Below are 26,165 nucleotides of genomic sequence, written 5' to 3' on the forward strand. Positions count from 1 at the left end.
TTCCTAAATGAGAATTTTTCTACTTTTTTTTGCCAAAATACTCCAGAAGGACTGTCAGAATTTAACCCCGAGACTTAATTGAAATCTTCTTTTTAAATTTCATCTGGATTCTTTACTAATACTCACAACACACAACACAATACTAATGCTCACAACATCCTGAACAACCTCTCCTCCTTGCTGACATTTAGACTCTCCAAATATTTGAGAATTTGTTTTACATTCACTTGTTCATTTTAGGTATGTAAATCTTTTTATTTTTTCACTATGGCAGCCTTTCCAGACTCCATTAAAAAATAAACTGAATAGATACATAAAATTCCCAAACTACTTTGCCCACACTACCTAGAGCTTACTCCTTTTTTGAGATTTGTTTCTTAAACAATAGTACAAACGTAAACATTAAACAGGATTCCTCAGAAAATCTTCCTACTCTTCCTACTCTTCCTACTCTTTGTGACTAACAAAATTTAATATTTTTATGATGCCTTTTTTTTTTTTTTTTTTAACTTAAGGTAACCGAATCCAAGCATTAGGGTGAATTTTCAAAATTACATTATCCCTTTACTTAGTACCAAAATAATTGCTATCAAAAGTACTTAGCAGCAGAGACATGACTCCCAAATCAGGATCCTGAGTCTCTTAGTCTCTTATAACAATAAAAAAACACTAAGTRTATGAAAGTATAAGAGAAAATTCCCTCTGGAATCTATGAACCCCGTTACATGGTTGCAGCAGACAGAAAAAAAAAAGTCATGGAAAGATTATTCTTTTCTTAGCATACTGATAGACCATAATATTGTAAGGTAAAATCTAACATAYTATTATAATGATGAGTTTCTTCTATTTGCAGATGGAGAAAACAGCTTACAATTTCTCAAATTCATTCATTTTTTATCACTCGAGCACTTTCAGTGGGTAATCGTAGGCTGTGGATAAGTTCATTTAAGCATTATTAAAATTCTGAGCTGTGATTTGATTTGACCAGAGAGGTTGCACGGCCTGGCTCACAGCAGCTAGCAGAGCAGAATGCAGAATCCTAAGTGCAGGACATCTGCAAAACAATATCTTCTGTTTATGGAAACATTGGAACAAATCTTCACAGTGATTTTGGATTTATCTGTTTAGATGCACAACACAGAATATAATGTTAGAAAATCAGTAAAATGAGAATACAAATGAGTAGTCTTCCAGAATGAAGGGATATTTCACTTATCAAAATAACATTCACTCAAATTGATATAATTCTATTTTTTTCATAGAATCATAGAACGCTTAAGGTTGGAAGGGACCTCAGAGGTCATCGAGTCCAACCCCCCTGCACACGCAGGGTCACCCAGAGCACGTGGCACAGGGCTGCGTCCAAGCGGGTTTTAAAGATCTCCAAAGAAGGAGACTCCACAACCTCTCTGGGCAGCCTGTTCCAGGGCTCTGTCACCCACACTGTCAAGAAGAAAGTGTATTTTTTGTGTGTGTATTTTTATTTCTTAACAGCTCTTATTTCAAACCCAGGACATAAACAATGTGGGTTAGGATCATTTTTGATAACTATCAGGAAGTTATAATGGTAATTTGATAACAGAACACAAACCAACACCTTCTGATTTAGGCTCATTCAGATTCATTAGCTGATCAGTAAATCATAACTTTACAATTGAATGGGATGCTGATTTTGTTAGCAGAAAAATAGGTGCGAAAGATGGTAAAATAAAAGCTATAATATCCAACCCCAACCACCTTAATCCATCTCATCAGCCATTTTCAGGTGTAACTACTTTCTTTGCCTCTGGAGATCCATTTCCTAGCAGCAATACGAGGCTTCTAGCTGTTTATTTTTCAAACTATTTAATGTATAAAGCACTTGGTTTTATTTCTCAAAACTGTAAGTTATGTTATATGCTACAAACTATTTTACATTTATGGTGTCATTATATATCCACCAAATATATATTCCATGACCCCATTTCACAAAACTCTTTCTATATTACCCTTTTTTGACATGTGCGTTGTAAGCAGAGGGAATAAGGAAAATGTAAGTACTGATTTTGAAGTCAGTATTGTAAGCATATAAAAAATAAATTTGAATTATCTCATGATTCTTTTAACACTTCTCACTGAGTTGTACAGGCTATGCGAAGTGTGAGAACTTTGTCCAGTTAACAAGATGACTAGAGAAAGACATTTCCTATTACTAAGACTGTAGCTATTTCAGTATTAGAGTCACTTGGGGAAACCTTATTATGCAGGCGAGGCAATTATACCTTATGACTCAAACATGAAACTATGGATATGAATCTGAGAACCAAATCCCAGAATCAAATCCCCACAAAGGCAATTTTCTTTGCAGACCTATGGAATGCATTTTTTTTTAAACACTGGCTTTTGGTTCTCTAACTGTAGTAAYTGGCACGTATAATAAGCATATATAATACATATGGTACATGAACATACATATGGTATGTGTCATTAATTAGTTATGTCAGAATGTGAACTGATTTACTGGATTAAGAAACTGTTACAGTGACAATGAAATTAGGAAGCAACTACTCCAATTCTTTTCAATTTTAGATACTGTATGCTAGATGATAAAAATGTGAGGTTTCTTATTGAAGAACTAATCTTCCACATTATCCAAGACACTGCTGAGACCTCTACATTCTCCTTAGTACTGGCAACGTCATCTCCATTTCCTTCCTAGTTTTCCCCTGAATTGTGAGATGACTGAAGGGTTGGACAGAATTTGTGCCAGAGTAGCTGTGACTGTTGGATGTGTGAGAAAATATCCCCCATAGCCCCTTCAAGTAACACTACTTCACTGGCAAAAACCCCAGACTGGACATATTTTTACCAGCAAAAAGGCCCTTTGTTGGCCTAGCTTATCTTATTTAAGGAACTAGTGGGAGTTCTGTCCTTAAGAAACCTCTTTTACTTAAGCTACAGCTCCTCAAGAAAGTTTGCTGGCTTGAATATACCAGCAATATGTTTTAGTGTGAGAAGTCTTTGATTCAATGAACAATTAACACAATTGATGCCTTAATGCATTTGCTGTATAAATTAATTAAAAATAACTTACATAGAGATTATGATGTATGCATGCTAGCAGAGTACTACCTCAAATTCAGCCAAAGTTTTAATCAAATGCCTGACATTTTCAGGAAGTACTGTATATATCTTAGAATTAAGTGTCTTGTATCCTTCAGATATACTGTTTTGTTATTTATAAGAAGGCTTTGCTAAGATTAGAGTCCTATCTACATATTCTAGGAACTTGTTAAATACATTCTTCCTCTTTCCTTACTTCTACACGCTCCTTTCATTATCTCTCCTTTCCTTCTTAGTCTCTTTGTGTTTCTTTCCTCCGTTCTGCTGTTCCAATTTTAGTTATTTAGTAATTGTCTTATTTGGAGGAAAAGAAATTGAAAGAAATATAATTTCCCATTAGAGTAAGTTTGATTTGCCTGKAACCCAAGTGAATTGCCTTGCATAGCAGGAGGCAATGCTCAAATACTGCTCCCTTTCCATGCATTAAGTCTGAAATCTCGTTTTACTATTGTGCTTCGGAAGCAGTATTATCTCAGTCTCATTGACGTCTGTTTTACTGAACTTACTGCTATCTTATTTTATTGCAATTGAAATCCTTGCTCTCCAATTATAGGTGAAAGACACTCATTTTCAGTTAGTTACTCACAGTCCATGTGGGACCATAAAGAATTATATCTATTGTGTGAAAAAGTACGTCTTAAACACAGATCATCAAATAAATTCCTAAATTACTTACAGGAAAGATATCATAGCAAAGAACACCATACAAATACTATAATATATGTAAAACCTCAGTATAGATTTACAAGATGTAACAAATGCAGATGGCTATATCTCTTATTAATAAATATGAAACAATCAAGGAACTGTTGAAAAATGGAAAAATTTGCTGGAGCTGATGACAAGCTACTGATTACAATTAAGAAATGTTTTTGATGAAAGTAAAATCATTAACTTTCGAGAAGGATGTTTTGGAGCATTGCAGATACTTTTTTTTTTTTTTTTTTTAAATAAGAAAGAAATCCTTGTTGAAATCCTTTAGTTGGAAGAAGACTGGAGAACCAAAGAAGTCACAAGACTGGTAGCAACAAGCATCACCCCTGAAGAAACAAGGAAAGAAGCAGGCAAGAGAGTTCTTACAGGAACTGTTAAGCCTGCTGCAATGAAAACAAAAAATGTATCAAAGCAGCAGCTGCAAGTCAGTGAAGGTATTCAGGAAAAAGTGTCAGCAAAGGACAAAATAAAGTAATTCTAGCCAAGAGTGCGAAAGGACATACACTGTATTTGGTTTGACCTGCAAATACAATATATCAGGAAAAAGTGCTGGCATAAAGCGAAGTCATTAATAAGTAAAGACAGCGGCGATCCAAGCACTGCTCGAGGCAAAAGGGCAGCCGAGAGCGTGGCGAGCAAGGCCTTCCTGAGCCTAAGCAAGGCCTCTGTGAGCAAGGCCTCCATGAGAAAGGTCTCCATGAACTAGGCCTCCCTGCGCAAGGCCTCCCTGAGTCTGAGCAAGGCCTCCGTGAGCAAGGCCTCTGTGAGCAAGGCCTTGCTGAGCCTGGGCAAGGCCTCCCTGAGCAAGGCCTCTCTGCGCAGCTGGGCAGGGACGGGGACAGGGACAGGGACAGGGACGGGGACAAGAAGCTCGGCCAGCCCCATGGCTGCGCCGGGCTGCACCACAGAGGGGTCCCGTGTGACCCACGTCGTCCTGCCCAGCACCGCAGGGCTCTCACCCTTTTCAGTCCTTCATCTACTTCTTCAGCTTGGCTCCCCTTCTCCCTTCCCATGACGAGGTCCCAGGTCATTCCTGACTAACCCAGGMCAGTGAAGCTGAAGGAGAAAAGACCGTGTGAGTTGCCTAGCACAGCAGCAGGCGGGGGACATGCTGCTCATGTTACAGCTCGGGCCCACGGTTCTGAGCATGGCAAGGACAAAACCAAGACGACTAAAACGATGCCAAGAACAACATTTATCAAAATACACACAATGATTACAAAAAATGCTTAAGAGGTATTTAGGAATACTTCGGAAGTACTTAAACTGAAAATTTGTAAGTGAGAATGCAGGCTGGGGGTAGTCAGGGAGAAAAATGATCATTACCTCTGCTAGAAAGGTCAARTCCCAATTAGGGAGAAAATGATTTAGGATGGCCATGGTGGATGATATAAATAGGAACAGTGGATTGATGCTGTGTAAARGGAAATCTTTAGACAAATATGAGGAAATGTTTTCTCACAGATAGGATGTGAGATTGCAGAGCTGTCTCCTAAGGGAGGTGGTGCAAGAAGCTTCACTGTACGAGTTATCTGAAATTAGATGGAAACAAAGCACCTGCAGGTACTGCAGGCAGCACAGCTTCCTTGGCAGGCTACTGCCTCGGTGACCTGACACATCATAACCAGCTCTCCGCTTAATTCATCATTCATCTGATCATATCATTCCACTTAATTTTAGTCTGTCTGTATATTGGAAAATGAGAAAAAAACATCTCTGCAGCACTCATCTATTCCTTTCCTCARGTGCCTGATTATAAATGAAAAATAAGTAAATTATCATAAATATTCAGATAGCTGATAGGTAAAGCTAATGATCAACTGATTTATTGTCTGGTTTGTGTCTTTAGGAATCTGTTTCCAAGCGTTCTCCCCTCTCCCTATTGAARTGTCACACATTCCTCGCAACAAGGTGAGCCAGGAAGCGGACACCAAATACATAGAAACAACCCAGTTTTACCTGGAATGACTATGGTTAGAGAATTCACTTTTGGACTCCTGGTGCTCCAAATGTCTGACTTTGTAGACACTCCTTGGGCAAAGCAAAAATAGTAGCAACAGAAARGTAGATAATGCTGGGAAAAAACATTCCTGTTCTAATAGCAAGGCATCCTGGATTTGCTCCACTGAGCTGTTCAGTGTGTATTTTATAAGCCTGAATGTTTCATGTGGTTTTCTTTGAATTCTAAATGTTCTGCTTAGTGCAGAGAATGGAGAACTGACAGTATGAAGTTCTTGGGAATTTACAGAATAAGAACATAAGCAACATGTTAATGAATTATACTTAATCCACACTTATTTGTGGTATTCACTGTCCTCTATATTATCTTTTACAGTCACTTTCCATGATAGATAGGAATTAACATATCTTTTATTATATGATTCAGAATGTGGCTCAATTATGTAGAATGGTAAAGAAGGATTCAGTGTGCTTAACACAGGTGTAATGGGTAGCCTCCAAAACTGGCACACGACTTCACTGATTAATAAGGATATRTAAAAGATATCAAATTATATGTCTGCAGAATAGCAAATATAATATCAATACTGAGGAAACAGTAAAAAATAACTCAAGAATGCTCCGACCCATTAATCTGACTCCAACATTATGCAGGTTTTAAAATACATTTTGAAGACAGATGGCAGCCTGATCTCTCTTCAGTCTGGGAATTGGACTTGGACCCTTGCACTTGATAGGAGGAGACTGAAATAACATTTATTTTAATACATTCACCATAGCAAAACAGAGATGGAGAGAAGACAAAGATGTAATATTCTTCTGTGAGGGTTGATGTAAGATGGAAATGAATAACATACAGATGCTTAAATATTGTGTCTCTAATGTCATTTAGGACATTGTAAGCTCTCCTGTCTGGCCTCCAGAAATTTCCATTAGTTTTAACACAGCAGAAGATTCAAATCCTTTTCTAAGCAAGACCTTAATGATGCAGAAGAAGGGAAGATCTTGTGGCCAAACCATGCAGTTGGAAGCACCTGATTGTGAAGATGACTTGTTCCATACTGTATTTCAGACAGAGCAAGAGTCTGTGGCAATCTGTTTATATCAGGTTTCCTGGAAAAAGTTACCCTGGAATCTGACCTCTGTCCATCAGAGGTTTTTTGCAGGCCTTGGGGATTGTAGAGCTGACTTCCTCTGAAATTATGCTTATCAGAGCCAGCAATTAAAATGGTATCTTGTACCAGTGGATAAAAATACAGATGGGCTCTGCTGCCCCATCTTGGTAAAGCCTGAGTGTAGCCCTCATTCTGCTAAGGCAGTTGTCCCTGCTCTTAAATGAGTGCTCACCTGGCCCACCAAACTCCTTCCACACCTCTGCATTTCAGTGCACCTGAACTCGAGAACTGATACAGTGAATACAGAGCAAGGAATGACTCCAGGGGCTGATGAACAGTATTAAGTTATACCCTTAAAGTTACATGGTGTGAATAACCTCTTAATCACATGCTGCTGTTCCTGACGAACGCCTGACTCCTTCACATAATGAAAATACATAGTACGAAAATGTTCAATGAGGAAGAAAGCTGTTCAGTATTCATAGAATCATAGAATCATAGAATCATAGAATCATAGAATGCTTTAGGTTGGAAGGGACCTCAGAGGTCATCTGGTCCAACCCCCCCTGGTCACACAGGGTCACCTAGAGCGCATGGCATAGGGCTCCGTCCAAGCAGGTTTTAAAGATCTCCATTTATTCATTTATTCATTTATTCATTTATTCATTTATTATTTGAATGCTGTGTGTCCTCATGTCATTTAACCTGCAAACTTTTGCACCTGATGCTGTGGAGAAGTTTTTTATTTCCTAATCAAAGAATACAAGTAAACCAGCAAGTAACTGGCTTGTTTTCCCTTCTTTTCCTTGACTACCTCTGTGGAATGTGTCTCATAATATCACTGTAAAAGTAAATATTACCTCACAACATGAGCATGGTCAGAATGAGGAAAGTGGCCAGAATGAGATGAAGTGGCAGGGGAAAATAATTATTTTATGATTCTGTAAATTGTGATTCAGCTGCATGAAGATAACTGTAAAAAAATATATTAGTACACTTTGTTCAAACCCTTTTTATAAGTAAAGATTTTTATGGATAAATTGACAACTTATTACAGTGCTAAAAACAGTGGGGGAAAAAAAAAAGGAAACCCAGTTGTTGTATACATTAATACATTAATAGCATCCTGTAATAGCAAAAAACCTGTCTCCTGGAAAACTTACTGTCTATGTAATGTGGGTTTCTCCCTGAATCTCCCTTATCTAATCAGAGTGCTGTATTTCAAAGGAAGGGTCTCTTGAGCTCATGCTAGCTGTCACTATAGCAAGTCACTATATCAAAACCAGGCCTTTTTCAAGTCATGTGCTGTTAAGGTAAAGATTCCAAACACACACTCTGTATCCATAAGATGAGGGGCTGATGAAACATTCAAAAAACTGAACGATTCTCCTAAGACATCATCCTTTAATCTTATCGCGCCTGCAGTGATATTTTCTTTTTCTCCTGTGCGACTTCCACTGACAAGCCAGTAGAGCCTAAAGTCGAAACCACACTAAGATGCAGTAAATTACTGGCAACTGATCAAACAAAGGAGCAGGCAGCAGCTGCGATGGCAGAAAGCGCCAGAGGTCACAGATCCAGGCCCCACTCCGCCCAGCTCAACCTAAGCTTCACCTTAGGAGATAACACCAACTTTGTACCTCACAGCCCCTAAAAATATCTTGCTTTTTTTGCTTCTCTTCTGGAAATAGAATTCAATTCTGGGRTTGTACTGAAAAGTGAGGCCAGAGGGTTACGGAGCCAAAATCAGCTTAACCTCCTCCTGACACAGAGCACCTCCCGCTGCGTTGCCATTGGAGCTTTATACAGGGAATTACCCCGAACTGTAACCCCCAGGAAGGAAAAGCCACCAGCCCCATCCTTCCTATGGATGGCAAAGCCATAASATCTTTGGCATTCTCTAATTAACCAATTTTATTCTTTTCACCTTGTTTCTTGGACTGGCCAGAACAAGCCACCCTGGATTGCCTGTAGTCCCTTAACTCAGGGGCTCCCGGAGTGGCAAAGGCTGATGCTGCAGGGACACTGCCAGGTGCGGTAAAAAGGGAATTTGCTAAATAGTGCTGTAGGGGGAATTCCTCCATTTCCATGATTTTGATTTGTGTCTTTTCTCCTACTGTTTAAATTTCACCACTGAGCATATAATCATGCACATGTCTTCATACCATCTGTCCTCTTACGTATTTTTTATAGCTGAATCCATCAGAGTTTTAACTTGAATTTTTATCTATCAGAGTTTGACTCTGTCTTGGGCAGACAAATAGCAGTTTTTCAAAGATAACAGTAATTTTAGCAACCTGCAGGAGATTTTATTTCTAATTCTTCTAGCTGTGGAGTTTCTGTGCTGAGTGAACTGGTATCCAAGCATGGCTGGGGGAATATGACAATGAAACGTGTGCTAGGCATTATGGACACAGCCACTTGGAACTAAAATCTACCAAGAGGGCTTAGAAGATATTTCTTAGGGGACTCAAATTGTGAAGTAACCAAAGCCAGAAGCTTTGGGTTAGGTCTAACTAATAAAGGAGACTTTTTCTGCTGTATCCCATGTGTTGCTTTATTTGGAATCCAGGTTCCCTGACATTCTCCTATGACAAAGTCTGAGTCCATCTGCAAGCAGAGAAAATCTCCTCCTAACAGCAGTGGTTTGGGACCTGCCTCCCAGGAGCACAACCTGCATCATGGGGAATGGGGACTGTGCAGGCCCTGCTCATACTGTGCAAGGGAGGAGAAAATTATTGCGTCCTCTTTATTGCATCTGTATAGAAGTCACTCAGAATCTTACCACAGAAAAATGCTAATGGGACATTCCATACCATGAGATCTTGGTAGTAAGTAGCTCATATAGCATACTGTAATGGAAGAGAAAGAAAACTGGCTTTCTTCAGAATATTTCTTTGGGGCTTATTATAAACCAAATTGAATTCTCTTTCACAGGATGCATTAAAAATCCTGACACAATAGTGTTTCATAGCAGAAACTGAATTTTAAAGAGTTTTCGGGTAGAAACTAACTCTCTTGGTGAAGCATTAGGATATGAAATGGTTCAATTTCTCCATATGCATATGGTTAATCTAACAGAGCACGTCTTGACAAACGGGCAAGCAAGCAGCTGGGAGGCACTCCACTCCCTTGCTGCTAAACGCCCAGATCCATCCCGTGACGTGGCCTTCCACCTCCTTCCAATGGCAGGACACTACCCTGCCACTCCTAGGAGCGATTCAGTCATCACAGTTTGTATCTATTTTCTGAGCAGCCTTCTCTACTTGCCACCCTTGGCTTATTCATCCCAATATCTCTCTCCCTTCCTCACTTCTTCCCTGACTGGCTCCTCCTTCCCACAGCTATCACTCAATTGACTCACCATTTCCTTTCTGCTCTCTTACTCTCGCTAGTAGCAGCCATTGAGAAATACATTTGTATTTCCCATTGCTTCTTAAATGTGCTCAGGAAGAATTCCTGGTAATATCTATCTCATTAAAATATCAATCACTTTCACACCTCTCTTAAGTCTTTCCATGACAATCCTGATAATAATTACATCACTGGTTCATGAAGACCCACTGCTTGGTACCGCCCACATGTCTCAGTTTTTCCTTTTCCTTTTTGCCCCTATAAACTGTTTTCAGYGACTATCCTTTATCTCATCCTGAAAGGGTAATTGCCCTAAGGAAAGGACCATCTTGGTCTCTGCTTCTGAGGCACCCAGCCAGTGGCTCCTGGTCTATGCCTTGGGCTCCCCAACAACCCGTTAGTAAAAATAGCCACAAGAAAGAGAGTTAACTTAGTGCTTTCCTTTAAACCTTCCTTAATCACCACAACTTTCCTCTCTGCTTATTAGAGSAGAGTATTCACATGCACAGGACACAGTCTGTGGGATCATTCTACATCAGCAGCATCTTCTGTAGCTGATGATGCTACATCTTGGGCTAGTCTTTTTCTATATGTRTGATGTAAAACAACCRTAAATGTAGGTCAACAACYAGACCATTATATTTCATTTTCCAGWATATTTCATTCCAGCCTATTTGACCTTGACTTCTGACTGTATTTCCATTCATTTTGCCGGAAATATGATGGGAACTCTTCACCAGCCCAAATAAARACCTGTTTAGTCTTTGATTTACACAAGATCAAAGATGAAATAATTATATTTGAAATCAGTGTAAACCCAGTACTTCTGGCTTCTCTACACCAGAAAGGTTTTGTTTGTTTGTTTGCAATATCTTCAGTTGTTGTGTTTTTTTTAATCAGAAACTGTATTACTTCGAAACACAAACTCTCCTTTTATTGCCTGGATTTAGTTGGTCTTTCATCTTGTTTTAATTAGCTCACTTGGGAAGTAACATGACTCTATTACAGAAAACGTATCAGCCAGTGGTTTGTGTAGTTGAATACTTCTTTTGAATTAGCCATACAGATTCAGACCCTCCTCCCACACTTAAACTGCATTATTTCACACTTGGTACAACCTGCTTCTCTCTGTGTCCTTCATTATTTCAAGATCATCCTGATAGGAAATAGCTCATACCCTTGCAATGYGCTGGTGGGCAGCAAGATGCACTTTTTCTCACATATTTGGAGTCCACTGTAGCAGTCATGACCAGGGCTGCATGAGATTCAGCAAAGGCCTAGCATGAATTGCCACTAAACACAATAATCAAAGCGAGATTAAGTGAAAAAAAAAAAAAAAAACCCCTCAACCTCAACCCACTCTGGACCCCCAAAGAGCCATAACAAGGAAATTTAATGTCTTGCTGCAAAGCAATTCTGATGAAAAAATTGAAATAATAATAATAAATAAATAAATAAATAAACAAATATAAACCCCAATCCTTCCCAGTATAGGCAAGACGGACCTTTGTTTTACAGAATTTTGTGCAAACAAGAGAAGAYGGTAGGGGCTCATTTAGCTCACAGGAAACTCCTGACTACAGGTGTGTTGGGGAGGCAGGAACCTASCAGGCAACCAAGGGGAATACAGAAACATTGCCTGGATATGTAGGATAGAATTTAGGAAGGCTAAAAAGCAGCACAAGTTTAAACTGCTGAAGAATATGAAGGGCAGAGGGAAGGGTTTATRTAGCGGCATTATCAACAACAAGAGCACTGTAGAGAATGTGGGCCTGGTGCCCAACTGGTTAGGTGATTTACATGGAGAAGTACCAATGCCTTCATTGCTTTAGCAACGGCTGCTGCTCCTAGGCCTTTCAGGTCCCAGTTTGGTAGCAAATTCTGGCAGAGAGAGGTACTGTCCATAGCAGAGGAGGATTCATTTTGGGATGGCAAGATCAGCTGGACATATCCAACTCCATGAGACTAGACATGGTACATGTGAAGGTGCTGATAAAGCCAGCTTGGTGTTGATGTGGGACTGATTATTCTGTATATGTGAAAAGTAGCGGTGATTAAGGGAGCAAAGACTAGAGAAGGTAATTGTTAAAACTATCATCAAAAAGTAAAAGATGAATCCAGGATACTGCCTCACCTCCGTCCAAAGGACACCATGGAGCACGTTCTCCTGGAAAAGACCTTCCAGCACTAAGGTGATCAGGAACAAGCAGTGCAGGTTTACCTGGTTGCTTGAGCAACCTAATTGCTTTCTATGATGCAATGGCTTTTTCTGTGAATGAGGAAAAAGCAGGGGCTGGCTTTCACCTTCACTCTAGAAGGGTTTTTAACACAGCCTCTAGCAGCCAAATTAGCACCACACTGGTGCAGAAGCAGAGCAAAGGCTCTTTTGTGTGCATAGCTTCACCCTCCATTGCTGCAGGTAACTATTGCATAATAAATTTTGCAGTAATCTCTGATGGGTGAATTTTGATAGTTTTCGCATTTATGGCATCATTCAGGATGCTGGATATTTAGTGGAGCAGGCAATGCGAACTGCAGTTCATAGTCTGTAGCTGTAATTATGGCTCAGTGAACTCATGCTCATAGAAAAAAATAAAGCCTTTGCTTCAAAGGGAAATGCTGATAGAAAATACTCTGGAAGGTCAAGCACACCTTGTCATCTGAAAACAAAATTGCTTTATTGTTTTGAAAAATTGAGATTGACAAAATGGAGAGACCATGGAAAGTTTCTTAATGCAAGTTAGGAAGAACCTCCCAAATAATTTTGGACTAAAATTTACGAGATCCATCGAACACTGTGTGAGCCAGTGTGATCTTTCTTCAACTGAAACAGAATAATGTGCAATATCGCAATTACAAATGTGTAGTGCCCAAGAGGATATAATAGCCAGAGAAACTTCAGGTGGATGTAATAGCATGATAAATACATACATATCGGATATAATGAATATTGCGTGTTTCCGGTAATATATTAAAAATTGGAGATCTGTAACTGAGCATTGTAAGTAAACAATTCTCCGAAGCAATGACACATCATTATCATTTGTAACTTCAGCATCTTCTGTAATGCTTACAGACAAATATGCCTTATCAGTGCTATAGAAGTTATTTGCTTTCAAACTCAGGTTGTATGGCATTTATCACTACTTTTGTAACACGGTCTGCATTCAAACTAGCACAGTGCAATATATACTGCAGCTGAAGTTCAGTTATAACTGAAGCCCATATTAACTGAATGTGGTCTGTTTTATATAAATATAAAAACAGAAAAAAAAATATGTTGCATGGAGAGCATTTGTAAAACCTACACTGAAGTAGACAAAGTTTTTAGTACAACCTTTAATTAATCCCTGTACTAGTGCAGGGTTATTTCTACTAATAACTATTTTAAAACTTCCTAAAAGATGGGATTTCAGTCTCCTCCTCTGGAGGTTAGCCTAACATGTAGTCCACATTATTATATGAAAATCTGTTCTCAATATTAAACCCAATAGTTCATCTGTTTTTTTTCCAGCTACATCACATTAGCCCTGGGTACGTCTTTGCCCAATTTTCACCAATCTTTATTCATCCATGGGTTTCAGACATTTTCTATTCTCTAAGCTTCCCAATCATTAGCCTACAAAGCTGTATCTGATGAGCTCTCTAAACTTATTCCCTGCAGCCCTCCTGTTAATTTTCACTACTTTTGTCTGGACACTTTGGTTTGTTAACCCATTTCTGRTAGCGACTGCACAGAATTGTAAGGAATGGGGCAGGTCTCAAGCTGAGTTGAGACACGTTCAACTCAGCTCAGAAAAAAAGATGAATCAGTTTATCTCACTTCTTGATTGCTTTGATGCTGAGACTCTTTGGTACTGATCTAGATATTGATATAAAGTACAGCAATTTTTTTTTGCAGTAGGTCCATTTGAGCAGAAGGGCTTTACATGGAGCTCATGTACTCACAGCATAGCTGCTCTGTGCCACAYGCTCCTGCCCTCCACCTTGCAGAAGCCTGGAAACACAACGCAGCAAAGAAGTGTCCTGTGCCTGGGGAACCCACCTGTGGGTGATTATTGAGCTGATGAACTCAACGCAACTCTGAACTCCTGGTAGCCACAGAATACCAACAAAATAAATAAATTAGATGAATTGAATGTTCAGGAATCCTGAATGTTCCTGACTCCTGAATGCACAGGAGTCAGGAACCCTTGCACCTTTTCATTAGGATGCTATCTGTTTAAAGCCAGAACAGTCTCACTTTTCTATTTTCATGTTTCTGAGTTCTAGGGAGGGAACTACAAAAACTCCAGAAAATGGTGAAGAGCCCCAGTGGCAGAAGTGGACTATGGTATGAGCACTGTGTTAAGAAGGATCCTTRCCCAACAGCCTCAACAACAGGAGTCAAAAAGCATCAAAGCAGGTCGGTATTTTGGCACCAKCAATGCTCTTGTTTGTGAGTGCCAGCACAGACAGAATTCAGGGCTGAATTCCTAACAGAGAAACAGCACCCAACATGAATGCCAGATATTGAAACAATCAGCATTTATTCAGCCTCCAGTTCAGCACACAGAGGAAAGACACAACCTGTCACACTACTGCTAAGTTTCAGAGAGTTAAAAAAGGCACTGCGGAAGTTGTTAGCAAACTCACCCTTTATAATTCAGCATTTCAATGCTATAATTTTAAAAAGCACCTYTGCTTTTCTTACAAAAAAGATGAAATCATATTTATTGCATTTTGATTCCTTACTGTTTCCTTTAGAAATGATTGAATATTTAAATAAACATTTAAAAACAAGTAAATGTGATGTTCAATGCCTAAAAATGCTCTAACAAAAGCAGACAGGATTCCTTATATATTCTGATATACCCACTGGCGTTACATTTTTGAGCTTCTGTGCATTTACATTTTTGAGGGCTACACTTCCCACTATTTTTTTAGAAAAAAAAATCATCAGTGCTTTGCACTTCATATTTAATGAAGAGAATGAGATTCAACTCCTTTGTCTGCCTGAARATAAGGGGGATAACCCATAAAATCACACCGACACAGTACGTAATCAGACCATGAAGTCATTGACYGTATTTAAGATTTATTCTCTTATATTTTGACCAAAATGATGATATATAYGCATTTACACTCTCTCTGGATGTGATGTAGGCATCATGCTGCTATGGGAGCTACCCCTCTGAGAAGCACTTTCCTGGGAATCTGATCCTCACTATAAAGTGTCTCATTCTATTTCTCCGTGCCCTTGAAACCATTTCTGCGCTTAAAAGATATGGCTTTTGAAAGACTTACATTTTTATCATCACCTATGGTCCCTTATGATCCCTTTGCTYCCCATTTTAAAACAGAATATTTAAATACTGTGTTTAGGTCTTAGGAAGGTGGTATTTTATTATCTTTATTTTGTTCCATCTCCTGCCTAATCCTTTTTTTGTGGAGTCCTCAGAATGTTCTGCTCATGAGGGATTGCTGTATAGAGGAAGTGGTGCAAATTTTGATAATCCTTAGAGCTTTTTTACATGGAATCAAAGTCACTAGCATCAAACACCATCTCTCTATAAAACCTTTTTCACCCCAGTGAAGAAGTTGAAAACTTGACGCCTTTGTGGAGGGGCCCTTAACTCATATTTCAAATTTGCAGGACGGTAAAATTAAATATACCCTGCATGGACATTTGCTGAACAGAAAGTTCTAGTCTGAATTTTTCCTTTCCAGAGGCTAAACTCAGCTGTGAGTGGCAGTGCGTGAAGGCCGATACAAAAGTTAATGTTTCCTTGGCAGGATATTGTTTTTTAGGATCCTCTGCACCTCTCATGAATGGGCTCTAAACACCTCCACGTGCACTTGCCAGTGCATGAGAAGGGAACCACCCCAAGACCTCAGCTTCAGCCCACATTCATTCTCTCAGGAGAGCTGAATAATAAAAAAGACAACTAAAAACAAGTAATCCAACCCTTTAAAACTGTTCTTACAACATAAAGTTTTGTTTCCTTAAAGACACAAGAAATGCAGAACATCTAGGTTTTAATGAAGGAATGTATTCACCTGTTTTTTTAAGGCAGTTATTCAGAGTTGTGCATTAATAAGGAGCTTTCAGCTAACATTCAGCCTTCTGCTATGTAATACTAAAGCAGGCAGAAAATACGGATGAAATCCTGTCTCCATTGAAGTCCACTGGAATTTTATCACTGACTTCCGTGGGCCCACGAAAAGTCCATGATTGTGTAAGCTGTTACATAACTTCAGCTAGAATTCAATTGTAACCAGTGACTTAAGACATAACATGGAATAATTCCAAACAATCAAACAAATGATAAGTGGATTTTTCATAACATTAATATTACAATAACTAAAAGACTGCTTTTCAAGATAATGTTAAGGAGTATTCTTATATTACTAGCAAATAATGAGGATTTCCTAAAAAAAAAGTAGGTATCAGAAGTAAAAAAAAACTGGCCAAAAAAAAATGYTGCTGTGCTGGTTAAATTCACTTATTTTCATAATTTTGCCACACCACTTACGGATATAAACATTGGATTTCCTAGAATTCCACACCAATAAAATTCCTCTTGCTGTTTTATATTTGAACAACATTTATGTTCTTACAAAATCAACAACACATTACCTTTTCATAAACTATTTATACATTGAACAATTCCTGTCATTTCTTATACTGCTATTGTATATTTTATATTTAAAAGGAAATTCTACTCATAACAAGCAGAGTTCTTCAGCTCTTAGTAAAGCTTCTTAGTGATGTCCTACAGGGAATAATTTTCAATCAAGTGCTTATCGTATCTTTTTCTTGAATAAAAAGTTTTGAAGCTGTTACATTTTTGTTTATGAGCATTAGTATTCTTACTCGATATATATTTTAAGTATATTTTCAGCCTATTGATATGCTAAAATGTTTTGCTGATCTAATGAGGAGATGGGAATGGTCTATGAAGCCAGTGAACTGTGAACAAAGTCACATACAGGTTTTCTGGTATTTTATTGACATAGTATTTGTCATACTATGACAAAGTATTCATCTATATATCTGGCCATATGGGATTTCATTCCAGAACTCCAAAAACTTGGATTATTTTGCTGCATCTCTGTTTAAGAGATGAGTGGCTTTAATTCTGCACAAAAATACTTCTTCCTCTGTTACAAAAGTGTGATTATTTTATCTCATGTCTACGTCAGAAATATATCTTATTTCCAAATCATCATTTGGAGTCAAATCGTTATTTCTTACTACAGAAAAAYGAAAGTTAGATCCTCAATATATGACTGAGCTGCTATAAAGAGACCTCTAAATAAATGATTTGAGGTACACCTAGCAAACACCTTCTATCCCGACTACGAAGGCATGGGTAGAATTCACAAGAACTTTATTACAAATTCAGAACTTGGAAACAATTTCACCAAAGTCAATGTGACTTGGACCATTAAGTTCAGTGGAAGCAGAAACAAGGCTTCTAAAATTTATTCTTTCATTCTGCTTTATCACAATAGAGGTACAAAAGATGCAGCAACCACTTATCTACACAGAGTATGTCTTTTTACCTCKGGTTAGTGAGAAGTCCCTTTTTTAAAAATCATTTTCCTTTTAGAGATGAATTGATATATACACACTAGAAATTCAGATTGGACCAACTCAACCAGACTACAGAAATACAACTAAATACAGAATGATCTTTTCAAGGGAAAAAATGTGCAAGCCAATCTATTAACCCTGGGAATCATTAAAAAGTAGATTCATTTTTCTCAAGAATCCTAATGACCTTTGCTGACAAGGAGAGACAATACATGTGAGGTCTCCATATGGGAACAGGACATACAGTATCCATAAATCAAGTATGTTTTCTCAAACACTATGCATTATCTTCCATAATATATAAGTAGATAATATCTACTATTTCTCAGAATGTAGATCTGATGACTGGGAAGCTAGGGCATCAAAGACAGGTTCTGTGCAGAAACTGGTGTGTTGAGTTTATTTCAATTTGCCTTTGGTTTAAGACATTTTGACTTCAGTGAACTTGTCATCTATGATCAGAGGAAGATGTGATGTAGACTGTGCAGTTATGACTTTGGCCCTTTCTTCAGGTAGGCTCTAAGAAGGCTTACGGAGTTATGCAGCCTTCCCCAAACAACATTTCACCTTGCTGTCCACTCAGGTCTGGTCGCTGGTATTAAAAGGCACATCTCAGTATCCCCCAAGGGGCATAACAGCACTGTGGATTAATTTAACCTAGCAGCTCAATCTCTACAAACTCGCGACAAGCAAATGAAATTACATGGTCAAACAATGAGAGACTCGTGCTATACTCAAGCTCTTTCAAATACTTAACAAAAAGGTTTTTTTTTTCAATAAAAGCTTAATATTCATTGACTGTCTGATAAATGTAACGATGTGATACTGACCTTGTATTAATGTTTATCTAACTTTTTCCACTAGGTGTCAGACCATGGGGAAAAAGGAGGAAAGGAAAAGAAGATATATTTTCCTGTTATTAAGTTTTTCTAATGGAAATCTTTTTTTGTTACCATGTCTATATTGATACAACTCTTCAGAAAAAAATATTTATTTTCCAATGGGTACTTTGTGCTGATTAGGTGAGAAAGCATTACCTACTTTCCTGCTATTTATAACATGGCTAATGATTTTCTTCCATGTAAATAGCTTCTTATTTATCTTCAGATGCTTTCCTTGATAGGGCGAAAGTCAGGACAAAAAGGTCTTCATTGCTTTTTCTGCTACAATATAAAAATACAGGGCTATTTCCCATAAATAACTCCATTCACCCAGGTATTCTTATATGCATGCATGGGTCACTTTTCTCACATAAAGAGTGTTGCCTGCAATTTTGCTTTTGAGACTGAGATAACAACAAAAGGAGTCGTACACTATTCAGTTATCTTAAATACTAGTATATTTCTAAGAAGAATGTGGCTTAAAAAAGTGTAGCACAGGTTCTGATTATATTTCAATGCCATGCTGTGTTACTGCCCTTCAGTTCATAGCAGTTCAGCTTCCAGGATAGCTGTGTTCAGGAAAATGTTTGAAATCAGAGGAATGAGCAGGTAGTTCTCTTCTCCTATTCTGCACTAGAGTGATTGCTCCTTGCCCCACAAACACACATTTTCTAATACAGTCTAGGACAGTCCCTATTCCTTTGTTATATTACAAAATTAATGAATAATTTTATAAAGCTCTTTGTTATATTACAAAATTAATGAATAATTTTATAAAACCCTTAAGACCTGATAACACAAAACCTTCCTGTTTTACTTACATAGTGCAGTTTCAATCTCTGATATACATTGGCATGTGCAGAAGCATTGTGTACCCCACATTCAGAAGAAAAGCATCAGCTTTACAATTGATTTCTGTTGTAGACTTTGCTTTATCCTATGCTAGAAATGCAGTTATTTGCTGAAATTTTGTGGAAACTTTCTCAAGTATTTGGCATAAGGAACTACTGTTTCTTTCCTATAATTGCAATATACTATTCTGTTTCTCTTAGCCATTCTAATACACTAAAATTACAATGAGCCCATCTGCATTTAGCTTTTAAATACAACAATATTTTCATCATTGCCATCTGGCTGTTCACAAATTCCTGATAACAGTAGCAATGACACATTTAGAATCACAGAATCATTAAGGTTGGAAGGAACCTCTAGAGATCATCTAGTCTGATCCCCTGCACATGCAGGGTCACCTAGAGCACGTGGCACAGGGCTGCATCCAAGTGGGTTTTGAAGATCTCCAGAAGAGACTCCACAACCTCTCTGGGCAGCCTGGTCCAGTGCAATRGGATGTCTGAAAGCAATTCTATAAATTTAATTTTAAAAAAGAAAGTACACTTAGCAATAAAAGAGTGCTTACCTTCATATGTTCCACTTTCTAAGAGAGCACCACTTTTCTCCAATTCCATAAAATCTTCAACTGTGATGAAAATATAGTCCACACCAGGGACTTCTCCCTCCTTATGTGGCCTTGTGGTGCCTGTTAATAAAGAGAAAGACAGAGTCAAGCACGAGAAATAAACGCAGAGGTCCATTCCATACAGAAATTCCAATCTTCTGRAAAGTTTTGGAAAATTCACAGAGTAAAGAAAAAATGTATACAACATATCATCTGGCATATCCTCCTTCTGAGGATGTTTTTCAAAAGCATATAGCTACATCTGTTGAAGCTGAGGTATATCAGACACCTTTAAAAGGATGGACTAGATGTTATCTGGACTCAGATTATGTAGCCTAACTACGGGAATGCTTCATATTGCTATTCTTTCATTCTGTGACCCTCACTAAGACAAGACATTCATATATAACATGATTCTTAGATGTATATTTTCTGTCTCTCTGTGCAAAGTTTTGTCTGCAAATATTCTGCTCCACGTTTTTTTAGAGGCTTATTTATTAMATAGAATAATAAATCTGTAGTGGAATTTGTAAAGGTTTTATTTATACAGCTCATTTCAGTGCCTAGAGTGGCCTTATACACCAGGACAAATGGTTAGACCTAAGTGAGTGAGTGATTCAGATCTGCTAGCCATGCTGTCAGACTGCAAAGGTGCTAAAATTTAGTCATTCCCTCTATTGTCATCTCTGGATGACAAAATTCCACAAATACCAACACACCGTATTTCAAACACATCAAGAAGTAACTTCACCTTTGCTAGAAGGCCAGATGTTAACCCAAAAACATCTAAATTTGACCGAAGCTCCTTGGGTGGCCAAATTTATTGAGTTTAGCTACTTTGACTGAAAGCATGAAATACATCTCAAAACTTTATTTGGAAACAAAAGACCAAGTTTTTAGGTTCTTCTCAGCTTCAGAGTGTTTGAAACATCTTAATCAATCCTGATCACTACTGTATTGATTACATCACACTTCCTGGGTTTGGTTTCACAATTATGCAGCGGACTAACCAYGAGCTCGATTCTCTTGGCCATACATCAATGTCTAGTAGGTACCTACCTGAGGTACCTTCAATAACTCAGAAGCCATCATAATACTAGCAGATGTGACAAAGCACAAAGGGGAGATCCACACTTCTGCCCACACTTTAGGGGCATTCAAGTAGTACTAGATTCCTAAGGCTTTTCAAGTAGTACTAGATTCCTGTATTTAGGCAACTGAATCAAGTCCCAAAATGTGGGTTTCTGAATCTCACAGGGAATCCTTCTCTTGACCTTGACCCAGTGGAGACTTTTGTGACATAGAGGGCACGTTAGAAGAGCCAATTTCTCTCAATGACAGTGAAAGGCGTCATAGTGAATCTCCATCCCACAACTCTGGTTGGGGATTCCACCATCTGGATACATCTGGAATACATCTGAATATATCTGAATAAATCTATAAGATATATTCCTTTATTGGTATGWTTTTGTTTTCACTTTCATTTCATTGCAACATTTAAAAGTAAAACTCTGCCTATTTGGCAACTGATTTCTGGGCATTTCATATTTACACTGGTGACTTTTTTAGGACAATTACTATTGCGTTTCAGGAAGGATATGATTCTATTTCCAAAACAGGCATTTAGAATGTCCCTAACTAGGTTGAATTTACTCCCCATGGAAAATACAACCACTGGGGGTACAGCTGCATCCTCAAAGACATCAAACTCTTTGTGATACCAGAAGCACAGGAATTCTGCCAAGCTCCCTGAGCTCCCAGAAGCTCTATTAACAGCACAGGCATCAGATATTTCATCTACATGCTCTCTCCTGAGGAATTTCTGATTTCTCTCTCTGAGGAATTTTTCACTCCCAAAGTCTATTGGCAGGGACTGTACCTGCCCTCATAAAATACAAAGGATAAACAAGCTTTGGAACATGAGGGCTATGTTGTTTCTAGAGAGAATTTGGGGGAGAAGTTACCATATTATATGAGTAGTACCTGTAACTTACTGATTCTTCAGGTCTTTTTTCTTTTTTGTCAGGGCCARTTGGGATTAGCAATTACCAGTTATTTAGGAGATCAGACATAAATACAAGCAAAATAAAATGTGGGGCTTAGCCATGCTTTGAGTGGAAAGTTGGGGCAGATCACATCCTGAGGTCCCTCCAAACCTGTTACTCTATTAAATATAAGATATTAATACCTTGGAGTTCATCTTAAAATACTCAAGTACTCAGTGAGCATGCCTACAAAATGTTTCAGAAGTTCCTACTTCGGTCACCACCTTTGGTCTACTTGCCTATATTTAACTTCCACTTTYACATCAAAATCTCTCTGTTATTTCAGAAAATTGTAATGGAATAACTTTTAAACTCTTGATCTCTGTCTCAATTTGAAGGCTAAAGACCAGACCTTTCTGCTCTCTTGGGTGTGACTTTATCATGTTCTTTAAAATACGGTGCATGTATGTTCCAATATGCCTTGCATTGTGAATTGATGAATTTGGTTTCCATGCTTTCCATTCAAATGAAATGCATATTTCAAATGTAGAATTCTCATTCTGAATCCTTAACTCATTCTGAATCCTTAACACTCAGAGTTAACTCCAGCATGTGTGTTCTCCTTTCAACTTGTATATCACCTGTCCTCATGTATAAAGTAGTCCTGGGATCCTCTATGCTTASTGCTGGCAATGTAAATATTATCTTGTTCTCTAACACTGTCACATTCATTGAGATATTCAGCTATTTCTGATAGTCTCCTGCTTCAAGATGAAAACAAGAGATTTTTTGTGGCAAAGCAGAAATAACAAAACCTAACTTAAGAATCATTCACGTACTACAGCTAATTAACTAAACTAATTCAGCCTCCCTGAGTCTCAATTTCCCATCTCTTTTCCTACATGACTCARTAGCTAGTGGTGATTCTACCGTATGTCTTTTTTCACTTTTCTTGACCCATGGTTTCGCTAGAAATCTCAGTATGGCAATGAGGAATCCTTTCTGATGCAACTTGAATGGAAACTGAAACATTTTGCAGATTAACATTTTTAAGGAAGAATAGATTTTCTGAACAATTTCCTGTCAGTTCTACATATCCCAGATATGACTACCCTACAACRCCAGAAGGCAGTAGTATCACTTAGATGGATAAAACAAAATGTTCCACCCTCTTTTCATAAAACCTTTAAGTAGTCTGCTCCACAAGCTCTATACACAGTATAAACCTCCATACGCTATACATTYGTACTTTTTAAGGTAGCAACCCCTAAGTACACCCAAGGTTGTATTCTATAAGCTGTCAACCACTTACCCTAGAAAACCGGAATTAAGAGCAAACTCTGTCTGCAGGTTGCCCATTTCSCCAGGTACAGCAGTGTCCATCTGCACCAGAACCTTGTAGCCTTTGGAAAATCCTTCCTGAGTCTCATTTCCTTCCTGCACCTGTTCTCATTCCCTCAGCCTGGAGGACCTGAAATCTTCAAATGATTAACAAAATTCCCTCATGGAATAAACAATAGCTGTAGCCTGTTTTACTCCTTAACTCCGGTCAAAGTGAGTTGCTGTTTGTTTCCTTTATATCCTTCTGTATCACTACATTAGTATCCAAGTGATAATATGTTAATATTTAGTGGCAATTAATGAAGATTTTTAAATGCCTTTCAAGATTTGAACACTGAGATTCGTTTTATGTGCAGTGATCTTGTGGGTCATGGACATTTTTTCTCTTTCATTTCTTTTAGATTATTGCAGAGCTATTGTTCCCAATAGATTTTGCTGCTAACTATAYTCATATAAAAGAACAAGTAGCCCTAAAAGCCACACATTCAAGAATTAAAACAAAAGATTGATTTCAAGATACATATTTTTACAGAGACACAACAAGGCTCAATATGATGCACTTGCTACTACTTACAATGTTTAGTCTTTTATTAACGTAAAATGAACACAGGAACCTAGTTACCATTTTGTCACCATGGTAACGGGAGGAAAAAATCATCTTTGAATTCCATAATGAAAGAACATGATACTTCCAGACCTTGCAGGATCAAAACCAGCATGGTAGATTTGCACTATGCATATTCATGACCGGGGCAGTCTGTTGTTCCTGTTAAACAGAGGACACGTGAGAACAGCGGACAGGTAACCCGCGCTGCCTCACAGTACGCAGGCCCCTTGGAAATGGAGGAGCCTCATCCACAAAATCTGCACTGATCCCGACTCTGACCGCACGTGGAKGAATGCTTATAGCATTGCAGAACTGCTTTCCTGCAAGCCTGATGCTACCATCGACATTACTGGCAGGCACTCTTTTCACAGTGGTTTCAAGGTGAATTTCACAGACTTACTTTGTATCTGCTTCTGTTTCTTGGTAAGGGAAGAATGGATCACCCAGGGACAAGGATGAAGAGCCTACAAGAGACCTTGGCTCTAAGACTCTCAATTAAAAGCACGTTTTAGCTCCTCCTTTTGCTCTTCAAAATCTTTTTCCTTTCCTAGTGAACTGGCTGTCATTTCACTAATTCCACTAATTTCACTCAGAAAAAAAATCAGTTGTGATCCTCCTAATTTTTAACAACCTGACTGCTTGACAGACAAAACCTATGTCATGGCAAAGGGACTAAACTGTTTTCAAAAGCAACATTACATGTAAAATATAAGTATTATACATAGCAAAGAAATAGAACAAAATACAAAGGATGAGCAAGTTTTCATACTGCTCATGATAAATGCACCCTCTTTTTCCAATTCTAATAAGAAGAAAGAACTAGACTATGTTATGATATTTCATTATTTTTAATATTCCTGTACCAGAGGTTAATCTTGACTGCAGTTATTACATAAAGGCCCTGCTTACAACATTCATCTATTTGCTCACGTATTAAATATTGAGGTCATTCACTGAGCAACTGCTTTGTCTGTATTTTTCATAACTTTAGGATAGATACCTGCTACAATTTAGATATATTTATGGTATGTGACACAAAACAAAACAAAAAAAACCCCAAACCCCACACCTTTGCAGGTTGTTCCTTCTTCTGCACTAAAAGAGAAAAACGATATACCATATTTTAGTGCAGGCTTTTCATACTTAGCATGATGTGATGCTAAGTATGTGATGACATAAATGTGATGACACTATCCTTCYAGTGAGGAATAAAATGTTGTTTATACAGCCTTTGAAAATGTATTTTTCTTCTAAATGAATATGAGGTACTCAAAAAGAGGTATAAATTTAAACACCCAAGAAATCTTTTCAACAAATATGAAAGGAAGTGTGTTAATAGCAATAAAGTATTTTTGTAACACTGCTAATATGAGCTTGTGAAACAATAAATCACATTTATCACGGTAGGTCTACATTAACTGCTAGAGAGGACTGGGAAAACTCTTGAGTTCCTAAAGAGTTCAATCAAAATTTCCATYATTAGTGAAATAAAAAAATGTCAAATTATTAACATTGGAGGAATTCCAGTGTTGGATAGTTCCAACGCAATTTGCACAGGTAGGAGAACAAGTGGAATTGGTACACCAGGAAAACAAGATTCCTAGAGTCTATTTTTTAGTATCTCAGTATCTAAGTATATAATTTCAACAAGGAACTCAGTTTAATTTCCACAAATATTTCTGCTTCTCAGAAACACTGTGTTTTCATAGTCTTTGCCTGACTGCTATTTTCAGAAACAGGAAAGGTGATCTTTCAATATTTCTTTTATTGCTAACTCCATGTAGTTATGCATGACTGGAAAACAAAACACATTCACTTAAGCATCACCATCAGAGTATGAATGTTAATTAACCGCCTTGTAACTATGGCTTCAGAAAGACAGTAAATACTAGAAGGTGTCCTACGCTCAGTACAGAAGACATGTTTTCAAGAACACTTCACCTTGCACAGTAAATAAGCCATGTCTTACAGCATTCGGCAGGATTACAAAGGGCACATCATATCCTAGTGTTCCTGTCCAGTCTATATGGTGGGCAGAAAAGTAGAAATAAAGGCCTTAGCCCCTGCATGGG

The 26,165-nt window shown here is 38.1% G+C and overlaps 1 protein-coding gene across 5 annotated transcripts in view; it reads right to left on the minus strand.

Moving 5' to 3' along the window:
• The window catches only part of MAGI2 (membrane associated guanylate kinase, WW and PDZ domain containing 2), a 674,980-nt gene that overhangs the window by 254,630 nt on the left and 394,185 nt on the right, over window positions 1–26,165 (minus strand). For all 5 annotated transcript variants that reach the window (XM_026046375.1, XM_026046373.1, XM_026046374.1 and 2 more), the window contains exon 3: window positions 20,122–20,241. In XM_026046375.1, coding sequence (XP_025902160.1) covers window positions 20,122–20,241 — 120 coding nt within the window. The remainder of the gene's footprint in view (window positions 1–20,121; window positions 20,242–26,165) is intronic.

This window comes from Nothoprocta perdicaria, unplaced genomic scaffold, assembly GCF_003342845.1.
Source record: "Nothoprocta perdicaria isolate Ctin4 unplaced genomic scaffold, notPer1 scaffold_44, whole genome shotgun sequence".
NCBI lineage: Eukaryota > Metazoa > Chordata > Aves > Tinamiformes > Tinamidae > Nothoprocta > Nothoprocta perdicaria.